At 42.9% G+C, this 15189-nt stretch overlaps 1 protein-coding gene across 1 annotated transcript in view; it reads left to right on the top strand.

The window, feature by feature from the left end:
- The window catches only part of ARID5B (AT rich interactive domain 5B (MRF1-like)), a gene marked incomplete at its 5' end in the record, with an annotated part of 35772 nt that overhangs the window by 10475 nt on the left and 10108 nt on the right, over nt 1-15189 (top strand). Inside the window, one exon of the mRNA XM_009073758.1 lies at nt 5948-6045. Within this exon, the coding sequence (XP_009072006.1) occupies nt 5948-6045 (98 nt within the window). The remainder of the gene's footprint in view (nt 1-5947; nt 6046-15189) is intronic.

Here is a 15189-nt window from a genome sequence, read left to right as displayed (position 1 = left end):
GCCAAAGGGGTGACTGGCCGAAGAGACCTGAGTTTCAGTTCCAAAGGGAGAGGGATGGATTTAGAGGTGCTGGAGCAGGTGAATCTCTGTGCCTGGGACAGAGTAGGACAGTGAGTTCGTGACCACGAGGCCAGAGAGCCAGGCCTAGCAATGGCAGCAGAAACATGAGAGGATCAGAGAGGAAGGATCACATACATGACAATATCTTCCAGAATAGCTTCAACCCACCCATGTCTGAAAGCTCCTGTCCTTTTCTCAGGGACAGGTGGTCTCTGTTGTTTAGGGGCATTTGTCACCTTTGATGAAAACGTACCAGTGGTGCTTATTCTTCATAGAGAATAAACTGAGCAATTGCTTGCTGGTCAGTAAACGGCAAGGCGAGCATAGCTCACACCCTGTGCCGTACCGGCGAACCCAGCCTTGGTTTGAGAGCGACTCTGGCTGAAATGATGGGCCCAGTCCTGTTTTTATGATGTGAGTGGCACCTGTGCTCTTTGAAGGCGATCCAAAGTTGGAAGGACTTTTGTGATGCAATTTAAGTTGTATATTGAGCATGAGGTTTCCTGACCTCATTCTCTTCTGTTAGCAGTCTCATCCTCAATATGGATCTGCCTTTGCTTTACATTCCCTGAGTATTAAATCAATAGCTGTTGCAATACTTTGACTTGTGCACACCCCGTTTTTTATTATTTTATAGCCAGTTGATGTTCGTTGAGTTTGCCAAGCTGCATTCATTTGTATGTATCTTTTATCATGGTGAGCTGAGCGGCTTTTGTGTTTGATTCCCATGTAATTTTTCAAAAGGCAGTGCATGACTGAGGTGACGTGGACCTGAGTATCAGCTCCACAGTCTTGGGCAGGTCTGCTTAGATGTAGAAACTTCGAGTGAGTGCTGTAACTCAGTAATGACCAGAACCCACCTCTCACAAATGTTTGTTATAAAGGGCTTCGTCATCTTTAAGCTGTTTAAAAATTTCACAAGTTTCTGGTTTGTGCATTGAATCATAAAAATCATAGAATATAGGGGTTGGAATGGATCTTACAGATCATCTAGTCCCAACCCACTTCCATGGGCAGGGACACCTCCTCACTAGATCAGGTTGCTCAAGGCTCATCCAGCCTGGCCTTGAACACTGCCAGGGTTGGGGCAGCCACCACATCCCTGGGCAACCTGGGACAGTGTCTCACCACCTTTAGAGCAGAGATTTCTTGAGATAGAAATAGGCCTTTTCTTCTGGATGTATTGAAAAGAAAAGAATATTTAAAAGTAGATACTTCAGCATGTGGCAGCCATTTTATGTACAGGAAACAGGTAAAAGATTGGTTAAAATGACATATGAGACTTAGAATGGCCAGATGACTACTCTTTTACTAGTAAGCATAGAAGTCTTCCCAGTTAAAGCAGTTGCAAAATTTACATCCTTGTGTTTGGCAGAACAGTGATAGAACATTTTCAATTAGAACATTTTCAGTTTCATCCACTGCCCTGTCCACCTTGTTCATGTTTTAATGGGGTTTAAAAACCATTTTTGAGAAACAAGCAGAGATGATGTACAGTGTTTCCCACCTTCTGCACATATCCTCAGACCTCTGAGTCTGTCCTGTCGGTTAAGGATCTAGAAGTGACTGAGAAGACTGAGATGCAGAGAACAACTTTTTTAGCCATCTGTCTGACTTTCCTTTATTGTCATGTCTCAGGGGCTGGAATGGATCCAGTGAGGCTTTACAGAGAGCATTACCTTTACATATGGGCTATAGATATGGGATATCTAATAGTGTCAAGTTATGATTGTGTGTCATAGTTAAGGGCTCTCCAGTTAGAGTACTTGTAAGAGCCATTCCTCCTCCATTTGATTATTAGTTCTTAGTTAGTTGTTGTCTATAGGTGTGTAATACCACACTCCCATGTGCTTCTTGTTGGACATAATACAGGCTTAATAAAAATAGCAACCCATACAAATTGGTTTGAGCCCTTAACAGATGAAGCTGTCTCTTTGGAATTGGTGGAATCATGTTTCTCTTAGACAAAGATACGTGAAATGAGCATATTTGATACTAATTGTAGGAGAGTGCACTGGAAAGCACTCTCTATACCAGACCTTCCAGTATGGATGATTTAAAATGTTCCCCAAATCCATGGCTGAAATTCAACACAATGCCATGTTCTAGGGGGCTCAGCAGCAGTGGCATTTTAACAACCATTGCCTGAAATTCAGTCACTCTAACTCAAGTGAGTAAAAGGTACAGATGTTCATAGATGGGAAACTTCCATGACTTACCTAAAGAGTTGTCCTTGGCAAGTCATGAAGTAGCACTGGGCATGTTTACAGAAGACTGTGCAGCAGAATGGACTCTGCCTGGAGATGTCTTAAAAAGATAAAGGGTAAAAAGATGGTGGAGCTTAACTTTGGTGTGTAGCAGCTTAAATTTTGCCAGCAGTCAGTGGGATCCCCTTTAGCTGCTGCCTCCTGGAAGCACCAATAAAGTGCTTTAGTTTTTTAAAATTGCACAACAGTCCTGCATCTGGGCAGGCCCAAAGAAACTGATAGATCAGTGGAATGCCAGGCTACCTGGGTTTGTTTCATACAGAGCTATTACCCAGAGCTCTGTTTTGAAGAGAGCTGTGGACATCATGTACCACGGCAAGAAAACTCCCCATTATATTTGCAGCAGGAAATAAGCAGGAAGAGTTTCACGGGGAAGGGCACTGTGAGGTGGGGTTGTGGTGCAGAAGACCTTAAGGTTTTTCACAGCAGAAGGCACCATTAAAAGCATGTCCTCTGCTTTCATAGATAAGATCATTGCTTTTACTTAGTTGTTCTTGAGTACCAGTCATTGCCTAATACTGTGCTGGTAGGAACCGGATCAGATCTGCTCTCAGGTCCCTGGGCAAACTAGTCACTTGCTTAACTCCAAATTCTGCTGGTTGGGAAAGATGTCACAGAGGTTTTCAAAGGTGCTGACTTCCAGTGGGCCCAGTCCTAGGATTGTGAAGCTGTAGATTGGAGCACATGGCGGGACAGCTCTGCAAACCAGAAGACTGCTTTAAAACTAAAGCCAGAATTGGAATGGGAAGCTGTCAGAGATGAGACTGGGCTGTGCAATTGCCTTGATTAATGGGTGAGCCTGGAGCATCTTGTGCTTCTAGAAATGTGGCAGGCACTGGGTGAGATGTGTATACTGGTCAGAGTAGGGGAAAACAAATTGGAGAACTAAAGCAGCAAAGGCAGGTGTTTTTGGTAGGAACCACAACCATAAGCCAAGCGTTACCCTTTCCTGGCTCTTGAGGAACTTCCTGGTCACTGAGGTGGCTGGGAGGAACTTGTGTGAGAAAGGAAAACAGTCCTTAATGTGGACATGGCCAGCATGGGCATCCAGCTTGAGCAGTGCTGCCCTGCACGGCATGGTGAAGGTTCCTCAGTGCCGCATTTTGTTCAGATTGTTTAAGGATGTAATTAATCAGTTCCTTTAGCCTTTGAAGTTTATTAAGCATAAAAAATAAACTTTCCAGAGCAGGGAAAAACTCAACCCCAGGCTTTGTTAGAATAACAATTGTTTCAGGGAATGTCAGATTTAAACTTAGCTCTGTATGTGGGAGGGTGCAGCTCTGCTAATTGCCAAGGAGCTCTGGTCCATTGCAGAATTGGATAAAGCTGGGTAAATGTTTGTGAAAATACTATTATTCTAAGCAACATAGAGGAAAGAGACACCACAAATGAACCAGGGATTTCAAAGGGATTCCCTTTTCCCCTCAAAGTTGGTTATGTTTACTAGTGTTCCAGCTTGAGTATCAACTCTTGAGTCAGCTCATGGTAAATGAGAGTAAGGCTCTAAGGTTAACGTTTTCCTTTTGAAAACGAAGACCATGTTTCTTAGGCACATCAGGATGTTTAAAAAGGGGACTTGCAGTTGTCCTCTTTCTAACCAATCCTTGGCTTTCCTTTAAAGCTTCTGCACAGCATCACTGCTCTTCAGTCAGGTCCTGGCCCACTGCCTTGCAAGCCAGCCAGTCTGTGCTTGCCAGAGGGCCAGAGCACAGACCCCAGATTGGCTTCCTGCACCTCTGTTCCCTTAGTCTGTGAGCCTGCCAGAGACTGGATTTGATGTAAAGCCACTTGCAGCGGTCCTCTGGGCATCTGTGATTTTTTGGGGGAGCTACAAGAAGGCAAGGGCTGTCTGGCCATGCCTCTGTCCTTTTCCTGTCCTGAGGGCCAGTGGAATGTGGGAGGCAAGACCATCCAAGCACCTTCCCATCCCGACATTCCTCCGTAGCTGAGTACTTGGTCCAACTCTCATTTGACCTCTTGGGTTGCAGAAGTATCCATTCATATTCTCAGGATGTGATGTTCTTCATGGGTCATTAGGACTCCAGTTCTTCAAGCCCTTTAGTAGTAATAATAAGGAGAAGTGTGGGTAGCCTAGGGAAGATACAGTATAAGAACTTAAACCAAATAGACTTGAAATGAACCTTATCCTCAGATGAGTGATTTGTATTTAAATAATTTGTTTTTGCAGAATTTGTCCTTGAATTGCTCAAATCCTTGTGTCTGTGGCCTTCGGGTTTGTTACAAAAGACGGAAAATAAAATTAGTGAATGAAGTCTTAATTCATTCAGCTTTACGTAAGGTTTAAGATAAAATACTTTTTTTTTTTCAAATGATCTAATAGGTGCAAACAATAAACTTGAGAAATTGTAACATTATCAAATAAAAGTCTCCACCATGCTTTTGGCTTTGGAGAATAATTTCTGCATAGGAAGGATTTTCCCTGAGCAAAAAAGCACCACCGCTCACCCTGTAATATTTAATGACGATAGCTATCTCCTCTTGTTTAGATTAAAATTACAGGCTTCAGATTGCAAGTTGTAATATTTGTTTTCTGCTGATTGCTGCCTTTAGCTCCTCAGTAAACGCCATTGACTGCTCTGTGGGTAACTCCAAAGAAGCCTCCAGGGCTGAATATATTAAAATCCACAGCATTCCGCAGAAAATGACAAAATTCTCCCCAAATTGCCCCCACAGTTTTCCACTGGCCTTCTTTATGAGCTGCAGGCAAGAGAGGGTGATCTGTTGTGCTTGTCCTATTCCTGTTTTTCTTCCTGTTTTAAATATAGCAGAATATATAAAATAATGAAGTGGTATTCAGGAACAATTCTTTTGCCAGGTCTTCCATCTGTTATTCTGTATAATCCCTAATTTCTGTACAAAAAAAAACCCCAGAGCCATGGTATGCAGCTCAATATGTTGCAAGATGTTTATTTTCATCAGCAAGGTCCAATAAAGTACATAGCTCAAATATGAACATTGCAGTGCGTTAAGATTTCATTAGTATTTGATCTATATATTTTATTGACATGAATGGATGAAAATAAACAGTTTGTAACGTGCAGAGTTATGGACTATGCGTTTTTCTATATATTTTATTGACATGAATGGATAAAAATAAACAGTTTGTAACATGCAGAGTTATGGACTATGCGTTTCGTGGATTTCCAGAATTCTGTGGTGGGTTTGGGTATCGCAGCAGATTTATTTTCCCTAATTTAGTTAAAACAACTATGTAATCATTATTTGTGCTGAGTGTGGTTGAGCTTCGTTTTCATAATTCGCCGTGGGATTTATCTGCATAACTTCTGATGGTTAATGACCCTGTATTGATTGGGATTCTCTTTTGTGAAGCCGTATTGCTTGTGACTTGATAATGAATCAGTCAGATCACTCCATTTTAGAAAGGAAGAAAACAGACACAGTGTTAACTTACCACAAAAAAAAAAAAAAAAAAAAAGACACCCAAAGCTCTGGGCACTCTGTGTATTCTGTAGGGGCTTTTATGGTGCTTGTAGTACATGCTGTTCTGAAAGTGTCACACATGCATTTGTTGTTGTGAACTCAAACGCTGCAGAATCTGTAAAGATGCAAGATTAAATTTTCCATTGCCATTTTTACAGATAACAGCCCGTCGACAATGGAAACATATTTATGATGAATTAGGTGGTAACCCTGGAAGCACAAGTGCTGCTACATGTACTCGCAGACATTATGAAAGGTAAGATAACGAATTTGAAATGCTTGTTTAATAATGAAAAAATTAATTTGGAAAGCCTTCAAAGCGTTTTGTAGAGAATTAGAGAAAGACAGAGGGAGAGAGGCTTCTTAAAGACAGAGTAAATATTCCCCCAACAGTTTAGTCAGATAATCCATTGTAATTTAAACCAGAGTGTCTGTCTCCAGTGACTAAATAAATAAAACAAACATCTGATTTTTCTTTGGTACATATCTGAATTTTTGCAGCAGTTAAAGAAGCTGGAAAATTGAGCAAAATATATTCAAGGAAAAATAAGAAATGACAGCTAATTGATGCAAACACTTGTCTTCTGTCATTTTTGAGGGATACCAATTAAGCAAATTGTGGTTGTGATCAAAATAATGGGGTGGCCCACAATGCAGGGTGCTGTTAATGTTGTAGGTCATGCAGAGCGTTGCATTCCTCTTCCCCATTGCATTCCTTCCCTCCTCCCTGCCCGTGAGCTGCTGCCAAACCCTCTTTCTCTGCAGCCATTGTTACTGGTCAGAACTGTTGATTTCTTATTCTTCCCATGTAGATAATAACTTCCAGGGCTTGTGAAGCCAGCATGCATTGAATAAAATACTGGAGCTGGAATGTTGTTTTGGTTTGCTATGGTTTTTAGAAACAACTCTTTCTCTCTCTTTTTTTTTTCACCCTTTCCTTAGACAAGCAAATAGGAATAAAATCTCAGCGATTTCAGGCTCAGATAAGGAAAGTCCAGTCTCTTGTTGCTGGATGTAAAAAAATGATTTTGCTGGGATCAGGAGGAGATTATACTTGCCTGTGCAGAAGGTGGCACAGCAGAGCTGTGCTCAGTGGGTAGTTTTCTCCTTGTTTTAGTGCCTTACGTGTCAGCCTCTCCAAGGGACATAGTGCCATCCTCACAGAGGTGGGGATTGATTGCTCTCATTTACAGGAGACATCTCCAACAGAAGGGCTTGGGTGCACAAAGAAGCTACATGTAATGAATGCCACTATAAAAGTTAGAAGCTTTCTGGAGATCAAGTGAAGCAGCAGAGCAAATTGAGAGAGTTGCTGTGTCTGTCAGACAGGGTTTTTTCCCTGCCTTTGCGCTGCAGGCAAATGTTACAGGTCATTTTATTGACTCCTCAGGTTGTGGGTGTTCAGCTCTTCCCCTACATCGTTACAGCCCTGAGAGTCTCAGGGCTTCCTCTTGCACCCAAGCCAGCTGATGGGTTTCCAACTGGCAATCTGGGTCTCCTCTCACCAGATGTGCTTTGGAGGATGTTGTTTGACAGAGGAGACCCAGGCCATAAGCATTAGGTCACTGTGGCTTTGGGTCGCAGAGGGAGTGAGCATTGCTGAGCTCTGTTCAAATCCTAGAGTCACTGACAGAGCACATCTCTTGGAGTTATGGGGAAAAAAATGAGCCATTCACAAATACTCTGTGAACCTCTGTCTCTCTCTTCTGTTTTCCTGAGAGCAGAAAAGTTTTATGCTAGTGTTTTATTTTTTTTTGCATGCAAATCCCTTGAATTTCTCTCCAATGCATAGAGACTCATCTGTGTGACTTAACATACTCAGGAGTATGCTAAGAAGTGCCACAAAACCCACTGTGCTCACGAGAAAATGCAAGCAGACTTACAATGCCTTCAAGAGTGAAAAGCCTTTCCATGCTACCCAAAGGCAGTTCTTGAGCCAGTCTGAGGAAGGAGTCTTAGTTTATGGAGAGATTGGTCTCGGTACACCGAAGAACTCAAATCTGGCTTCTTGGATGCCAGTGTATCACATAGTTCTGGGTTAGGCCTGATCCAAGGCAGCACCTATTTTCCAGGTCTCTGTCAGGCTGTCAAGAGATGGCACTTGGAGAAAAAGTCTTGTAGGATTTTCAGGTTAGTCCTGAGCTTACCTAAAACGTGCTTTACCAAATCTGATCTGAAAAAAAGCAAAACATGGGTACTAAAAACCTCAGTGACTTGTCCAGTCTCTAATTTTCTAGTGTTAGATGGGTGTTTTTCTCACCACAGGAAAACTGTATTAAGCTTCAGAGTTGGAAAAAAAGTAAATGAAATTGTCATGGTTTGTTTCAGCTGGTAATTCTAACTACAGCACCTGTAAATGTAATGCTCATTTATGAGCAAAGTGCTCAGATGACATTTAATCTAAAACTAGAACTGCAGTGCAGGAATACACACTCAGGATTCAGGACACACGTACATTTTCAAACTTGAAGGTGAGCTGTAAAGCTGAACTGGAAATTGAATTAAACTGGAAAGTAAGTGCTGAATATACCTCACGATTTTTCCTTTCTGAATCCCACTGGCCTTTCCTTGCTTTTTGGAGGCAGAATGGGCAGTTCCCTGATTTCACTGACCCTGCTGCTGTTTGACTTAGCCCTGCCGTTCGTCTCTACAGCTCGATCTCAGGGGTGTCCACATTGTGTTAACTAGCTCTCTTCAAGGGCACTGAGAAGCTACTAGCTGTTTGCACCAGCTTTAGAATATCGAGGCTGTTTAGGTGGCAGCCACCTTTCAGGGACATCCTTGGAATGCTGAGGAGTGGAATGGCACATATGTCCCAGCTCAGGTACTGCATCGCACCTTCCTGTCCTCTCCAAGTTTGCCTTTGCAAGGTGGAGTTTTATACACAACTTCAAAGGGCAAAAAGAGGAGGAAAAAAGCAGCCAACTAAACACAAAAGACAAGAACCAAAGGGCAAAAAGAGGAGGAAAAAAGCAACCAACCAAACACAAAAGACAAGAACTGGAGAGGGCAGAATTGTCTCTCTGTCTAGCAAATTCCATTAAGAAATGTTGCTTTTTGCTAAAGGTGTTTATAACCTCTGAAAATCCACCATGTTGCTGCAGACTCGTGGTACCAAGGATGGCCAAAGCTGGAACAGAGGGAGATTTAAAGGCTATGGGGAATGTATTGCTCTGTGCCCCACTGCTTGGAGCAGAGCTGGTGGTGGTAGGTGCTGGTGTACTAAAGGTAGGCAGAGTGCTTCAGTCAGGGCAGTGCTTGCTTTGTTTCCCTGGTAAAACGGAAAGAGAGGTTTTGCGTGTGTTTTCAACTGATTCATTTATCACGTAATGTGGTATGTTTTTCCAGTAACTGATTTCATTTTAAAATAAGGTGAGGCTGCCAGTGTTTCAGTAAGTGTTATTTGTGTATTAGTTAGACAACTTTTGTTTTATTAATGAGTATATTAATCGAAGTGCAGGTTGCTGAGGAGAAGCAATGGGTGTTTTTATTTAAAGCATAGCAGGCATCGCATAATGCCAGTGAATGCGTTATTGTCACTGTAGGCATGGCTGGGCTGGACCTGCCTCTGATTGGGTTATTCCAAATAGGCCCAAGCACTTCATAAAAATGTCTTTGTCAGCCTAGTTTTCCTTCCAAACCTATTCATCTCTGTCAGTTTTTAATATTAGTACCAGGCTCTTGGCTATAGTCCATTAGTACTGTACTTAATTGCTCATGTTACAGATGATTACCAATATAAAAAGCATTAATGTTTTCCCATCGTGGGGCTGTTGCTCTGTGCATGACTTGGACTGTACAGACCTTACGAGTTGCTGTTGTTGTTTTGGTCGTTACTTTCTTCATTTGTGCTCCTTTAATGCTCTTACCTTGCACGATCACAGAGAGCCAGAGGCGTGTGTGTTTGGTACGAGCCGGTTCAGCCTGAGCCGTTCCTGCGAAACTCTTGCAGCCCTTGTCAGTACCTTACATCTCTCTCTCTTATCAAGAAACCCTCAGAAACGGCTTCTTTTCTGTGAAGCACTCTTCTCTATGCTGTCTTCCCCTATTAATGCAGATGTGGTTTTCACATGCAGGGTTTGAGGTTTCTTTTCGCTTTTACACATAACACATGATCGGCAGCTTTAATTTTCTGGCCTGAGCAATAGGCTGTGTTTCTGCAGCGCTGATGACGTTGTTGTTAGGGATTTTTCAGAAATACTGCACCACCACCCCCAAAAAAAAAACCCAAAACAAACCAAAAAAACCTAACCTATTTTGCAAGGTATATAAAGTGCCCAATAAAAGGCATTGAAGAAAACAAAATACGAGCAGTTGCCTGTTGGGGCCTTTTTCTGCCTCCAAGCCTGGCTGTGATTCATCTTGGTTTCCTCCAAAGCAAGCCCTGAGCACAAGCTGTGCACAAACACACATGGGCTGGAGAATTGTGGTGTGCATAGAATCTTAGAATCAACCAGGTTGTGAAAGACCTCAAAGATCATCCAGTCCAACCCTACCATGGTTGCTAGACCATGGCACTAAGTGCCACATCCAGTCTCATCTTGAAAACCTCCAGGGACAGTGAATCCACCACCTCCCTGGGCAGCACATTCCAATGTCTGCTGGATAGTTGTGTTCGTGTTTGAAGGTGTCATGGCAGGCAGCTGAGTGGTCTCATGGACCAGTAGCCTCTTGGCCTCTTTGGGTGCTGCAGGAACCGAGTTCCATTGGGGTCTCCAGCAAGGGTGGACCCAGAGAGCCCCATGGGCCGTGTCGTGCTCTTCAGCTATGTGTCTCAAATCCTAGCCCTCACGAGTCACTGACACTTTGAAAACCAGTCTGTCCTGGTCAGACTGGAGAGGAGTTTATTAAGCTTTGTACTCTCACCAAATTTAGGCACCTGAGTGGGAGAGTGTTCTGCAGAGCCACAAGCACCCAGAACTGTAGGAGGGACAGATAGGGGAAATGGGTTGTGGTTCTTCACAGCAGGGCAGGATGGCTGTGCCCACACTTTGACCTGCAGAGAACTATCCTGGCTGTGAGTGTGGCCCCTGGGCACTTGCAGAGCACCCTGCACACGGGGCTAAACCCCAGGAGATATAGTATCTTGTACACTTCAGAGCCCATTTTGCCATTTTTCTCTCTGAATTGCTGACACAAATATATATTACCAGAAACACAGGGCAGGTCAAAATAAGTCCCTTACATGGTTTCCCTTTAACAGCCATAAAGTCTGTCTACCCTGAGGATATTGTGCAGTAATTCAATATGCAAGAGAGCCCTGTGTTCCATGCAAATGCTGTTTGGTTTTGTTAAAGCGTTTGGATAACTTTGGTAACGTGTAAGCATTTCAGTGGAGTTTTGTAGGAAACAGCAGCCAATCTTTAGAGGGAACAAAAAGTAGGAGGCTAGTGTAGCATCTACGTGAAATTGCTTATGGTTATCTTTTAATACACATTGTAATTAATAGAAGGTTTTGATTTACACTGTTAAGTGTGAAAACATCCTCAGGCAAAAATTAATCAAATGTTATGTCATGCTGTAAACTACAACCAGCTCTTTGTTTGACCCAAGAAAACTTGCCAAGCAGCCGTTTTTTCTTGTCGTACTAACTTGGTTGTTTTATTTTTGTCTTCACCCCACTTCCCTGCCCCCCCCTCACACTTCAGCTAGTCCCAGACTCCCAGAAAACTTTACAAGTTGCAAATTGTCTCAATAGTTTTCCATCAAGCACGAATTTAAGCCTGAAGATAGATGAGGTGTCTCAGTTCTCTCTTTCTTTTCCTGGGTTTTTGGTTGTTTTTTGGGTTTTTTTTCTTTTTGATAAATAACAAGAGGTTCCTACTTATGATTTTCTGCCCTCAGGGCTTTATCATTAAGATTAAATAACTGTACTCTCAAGCATACCACTGAACAAACATCTTTTCAATTACGTGAGTAACAGATGCTTTAACAAAGGAACTATTGAAAATTCAGACAGCTTTCCCCCTCCCCAAAATTTAAAAAGTATCAGATGACAGAGGAATGTAATTGTTTACCATTAAACCAGATCCTTAGCTGTCCATTCAAAACATCTGAGAACATACATTTTTTTCAAAATTTCTGAGGTTCCAGCCTCAGAGACTTCCTGGCCAGCACTGGAGTCAGCAGGAGTCCTTAGGTGCAAAGTGCTGGACAGTTGGGCACTGCCTCTCACTGCCTGGAAACAGATAATCTCTCTCCTTGGCAGGGAATTGTTTTCCCAGCTATATCCTTCCTTCCACCCAGGAGTTTGTCCCAGCAGAACTGGGGCATGCTGTGTGCCACCCAGTGTTCCTGGATGGGTTGGCACCCAAGCAGAGAGGCACTTCCCAGGCATTGCCTGCCACGCACGCGTGCGTCGGCGCTTCCTGAGCGCCGAGGCTGTGCGGTGTGCCCAGCCCTTTGGGGGTCCCAGCACTCCCAGCAGCTGAGCTGAATGCTTGTGGTTGGTGCCTCCATGAGACCTGCACCCCACAGGCCAAAGGGCATCCGTGAGCTTGTCCGGAGCATAGGGACCAAGCATTGCAGGGGCTACATGGTCCCACCAAAGAAAATGCATGTCTGCCTTTAGATGCAGAAATGATGACTGTGGTCAAAACAGAGGCTTGTTGCAGTTTTGGTAGAGTGGCCTGGGGAAGCTGCTCTGGGCCCATCACAGTCTCTCTCATGCAGTAAATCTGCACCAAAGGCAAAAGACTGGGGTTGCTCATCTCTGCCTGCTGAGCCCTAGGATCTGGAGTGCCTGAGCTTCCCTCGCCTGGCTGTGCAGCTAAATCGACAGCTGTGTTTGTAATGTCACTAATTTCCAGTTTACTTAAAACAAAGTGTCTTTGAATTCTCTTGCAGCAGCACAGTTCCCACCTTTCAGCAGTGAGGCATTCTCATTACCCACCAGCACTCCCAGTGGGCTGCGAGGAAAGTTGTTGATGAAAGGATGAAAGAGTCATTTCTTTAAGGAAGGAAAGTTCTTTGTAAACAAAATTGAACTGAAACGTATTTTGTCTTTGCTGATAAAATACATGCCAGTTTTGTACTTCAGACAAATGCAAATAAAGCCATTGCAATTGGGTTCTGCGCAGAAGCACGTGAGCCTTGCTTTTGTAACCTCTGCATTGTACAGTGCAATCCTGGGAAATCAGTCCTGAGGAAAACACTGCTTCATTTCCTCAATGTATCTTACATTCCCATTTCAGAAAATAGGCTGATACCTTAAAGTCTGGGTTATTCTTCTACTCTCTCCTCTGCTGGAAACATTTTGCTGGTGCCCAGGACAGCTGCCTCCTGCTCCTGGCCACTCCCACCAATGAATGGATGTTGAAGGTGCCTTGTTTCCCTTGCTCCAAGGTTTATCCTTTTGAAAAGCATCAGGGTAAAAAAGACAAGACTTCTCTTGGGATTAGAGCTCAGGCAGTCCTGCTGGTCCCTTAAAACAGCTGAATATTTTGCTAGTGAGTTTCCAGGGAACAAGAATCAGGTTTCCCTCCCTGAGGTTACCAACAGGGGCCCCTTTGCACCACAGGGGCTGTTGCCAGAGCTGCCCCAAGCTGCCTCAGCATAATGACCTCTCATCCCAGCCCTGCCCTTGGCTGCAGGGGCTGCAGACAGCTCTGCCTGGCTGCTGTGAGGACCTCTTGAACCAGATGATTGCCCTCTTGAACCAGGCAAACCGGCTGTCTTGTCCCGCAGCTCTCGCGGTGCCTGCAAAGGAGTAGGAGCCACTGTGGCACAATGTGCTCGGGAGGAGAGTGTTTCCCGAATTCCTACCAGTAAAGGGACTTATTGCCTGTCCCTTTTCAGCATTTTTGAAGCTCTAAGAGCTTAATGTTCTCATGATTTACATTAGCATCTAATCCCTGCATAATCTCACTAATCCCTTGGCCCCAAGATATCCATTGGCAGCGAGTTCCACCGGTTAACTGGTTGCTGTATTCATTTGGTGGAGCAAATTTAAATCTTTTTCCATTCCTGTTGCAATTAGCCTTAACTTGGCCAAGCATGCGAATGGGACAACATCTCCCAAGGAATGGGCTTCGGTATTTTAAGTCCTTCCAAGATTATTCTTGTAGCTGAGTGGCTCCATTGCATGCTGGTTTGTGTTGGACTTGGAGCCCTTGAGAAAGGACAATGATGTCAATGGGAGACATGCTGGAATATTTTATTCTGCCAGGAAGAAAACAAAAATAAACACAGAAACAGCGATCTAAAAAATGCTGTAGCGTTTGTGCTGAGCTGCCTCCTTCACCCTGTGTGTCCTGGGCATATGGTTCCTCCGCGGCCCCAGAGCCCCGTCGCATCCATACGCAGTAGGGAGAATTAAAGAGGAAACTGGCAGCCTTAGCATTTAATTTCCTTCCTCTTTTCTGGGTTGGTCAGATCCTTTGCATTATTGTAACTACTTTTTTTATCATGTCTATAAATAGATGTGCTCTCATGTGTCCTGTGAAGCAGAGTCAGGCCAAAAAAAGTCATTCATTCTGCATAATCAATACGTGTAGTGGTTACTGACTCAGATGAGATCTTGTGTTGTTAGTTCTGTAGCTGGGGAAAAAAATGTTGACTAATAAAGATTAAGGGCCTTTTTTTCCCCTCTTTTTATGAAATGCTAATGATGAAGACATGTTTGATATACTGTGAAATACATTTCTCTAATGTGAAGTTTTTGCTTTTTTTGTTGGGAAAGAGATTCAGTCCCTGGAGGATTTTAGAATTTGTAAATATAAAATTATCTGCTTCAGTGTTTTTTAAAAAAGGGTTGGCAGAAAGCCAGATTACTTACATTACTGTAATAGATTTGCTGACCTCTGACATCTGCTGCAGAGAAGTACATTGAATTTTTCATAATATCAGATGATGCAGATCTGAAAACTCAGTACACTGCGCCATTATTTAATTCAGGACTTACTAAAGCAAAATCTTTCTCTGAGTAGCAGTTTATACGTGATTACACTTAATATTGCCGATCGTAATAAATCAGGATTAGTACAGTACTGATTTGTTAATCTAACTTGTATTGATTTTAAGTTGTCTTTATTTTAAAAAAAAAAAAAGAAAGAAAAAAGAGAAAGAAAAAGACTGGCTTTTCACAGTGACTGAATTTAATAAGAAGCCCTGTGATAGCAAAGACTCCCCTACTGTTTCTGCTCTTGGCTGGAAAATGTTATTCTTGTATTATTCCAGGGAAAAAAAAAACCTCATGCTGCTAAAAATCTGCTGCCTGTGGAAAAGATTTTTTTAATACACTAGTGCTTACATATTCTATTTATGTTAATTGACTTATAAATAATGCATTTTAGTAATCTTAATATTGGAATCTTGATCATGATAAAGACCTTTTTATTTGGCCTTCTTGCAGGCTCTACGAGTAAATATTCTTTAGACCACGGAACATTCCCCCTCTTTT

The sequence above is a fragment of the Acanthisitta chloris genome, unplaced genomic scaffold (genome assembly GCF_000695815.1).
Source record: "Acanthisitta chloris isolate BGI_N310 unplaced genomic scaffold, ASM69581v1 scaffold564, whole genome shotgun sequence".
Lineage (NCBI taxonomy): Eukaryota > Metazoa > Chordata > Aves > Passeriformes > Acanthisittidae > Acanthisitta > Acanthisitta chloris.
The sequence above is the reverse complement of the archived record's forward strand: the minus strand, read 5'-3'. Positions and strand labels throughout refer to the sequence as shown.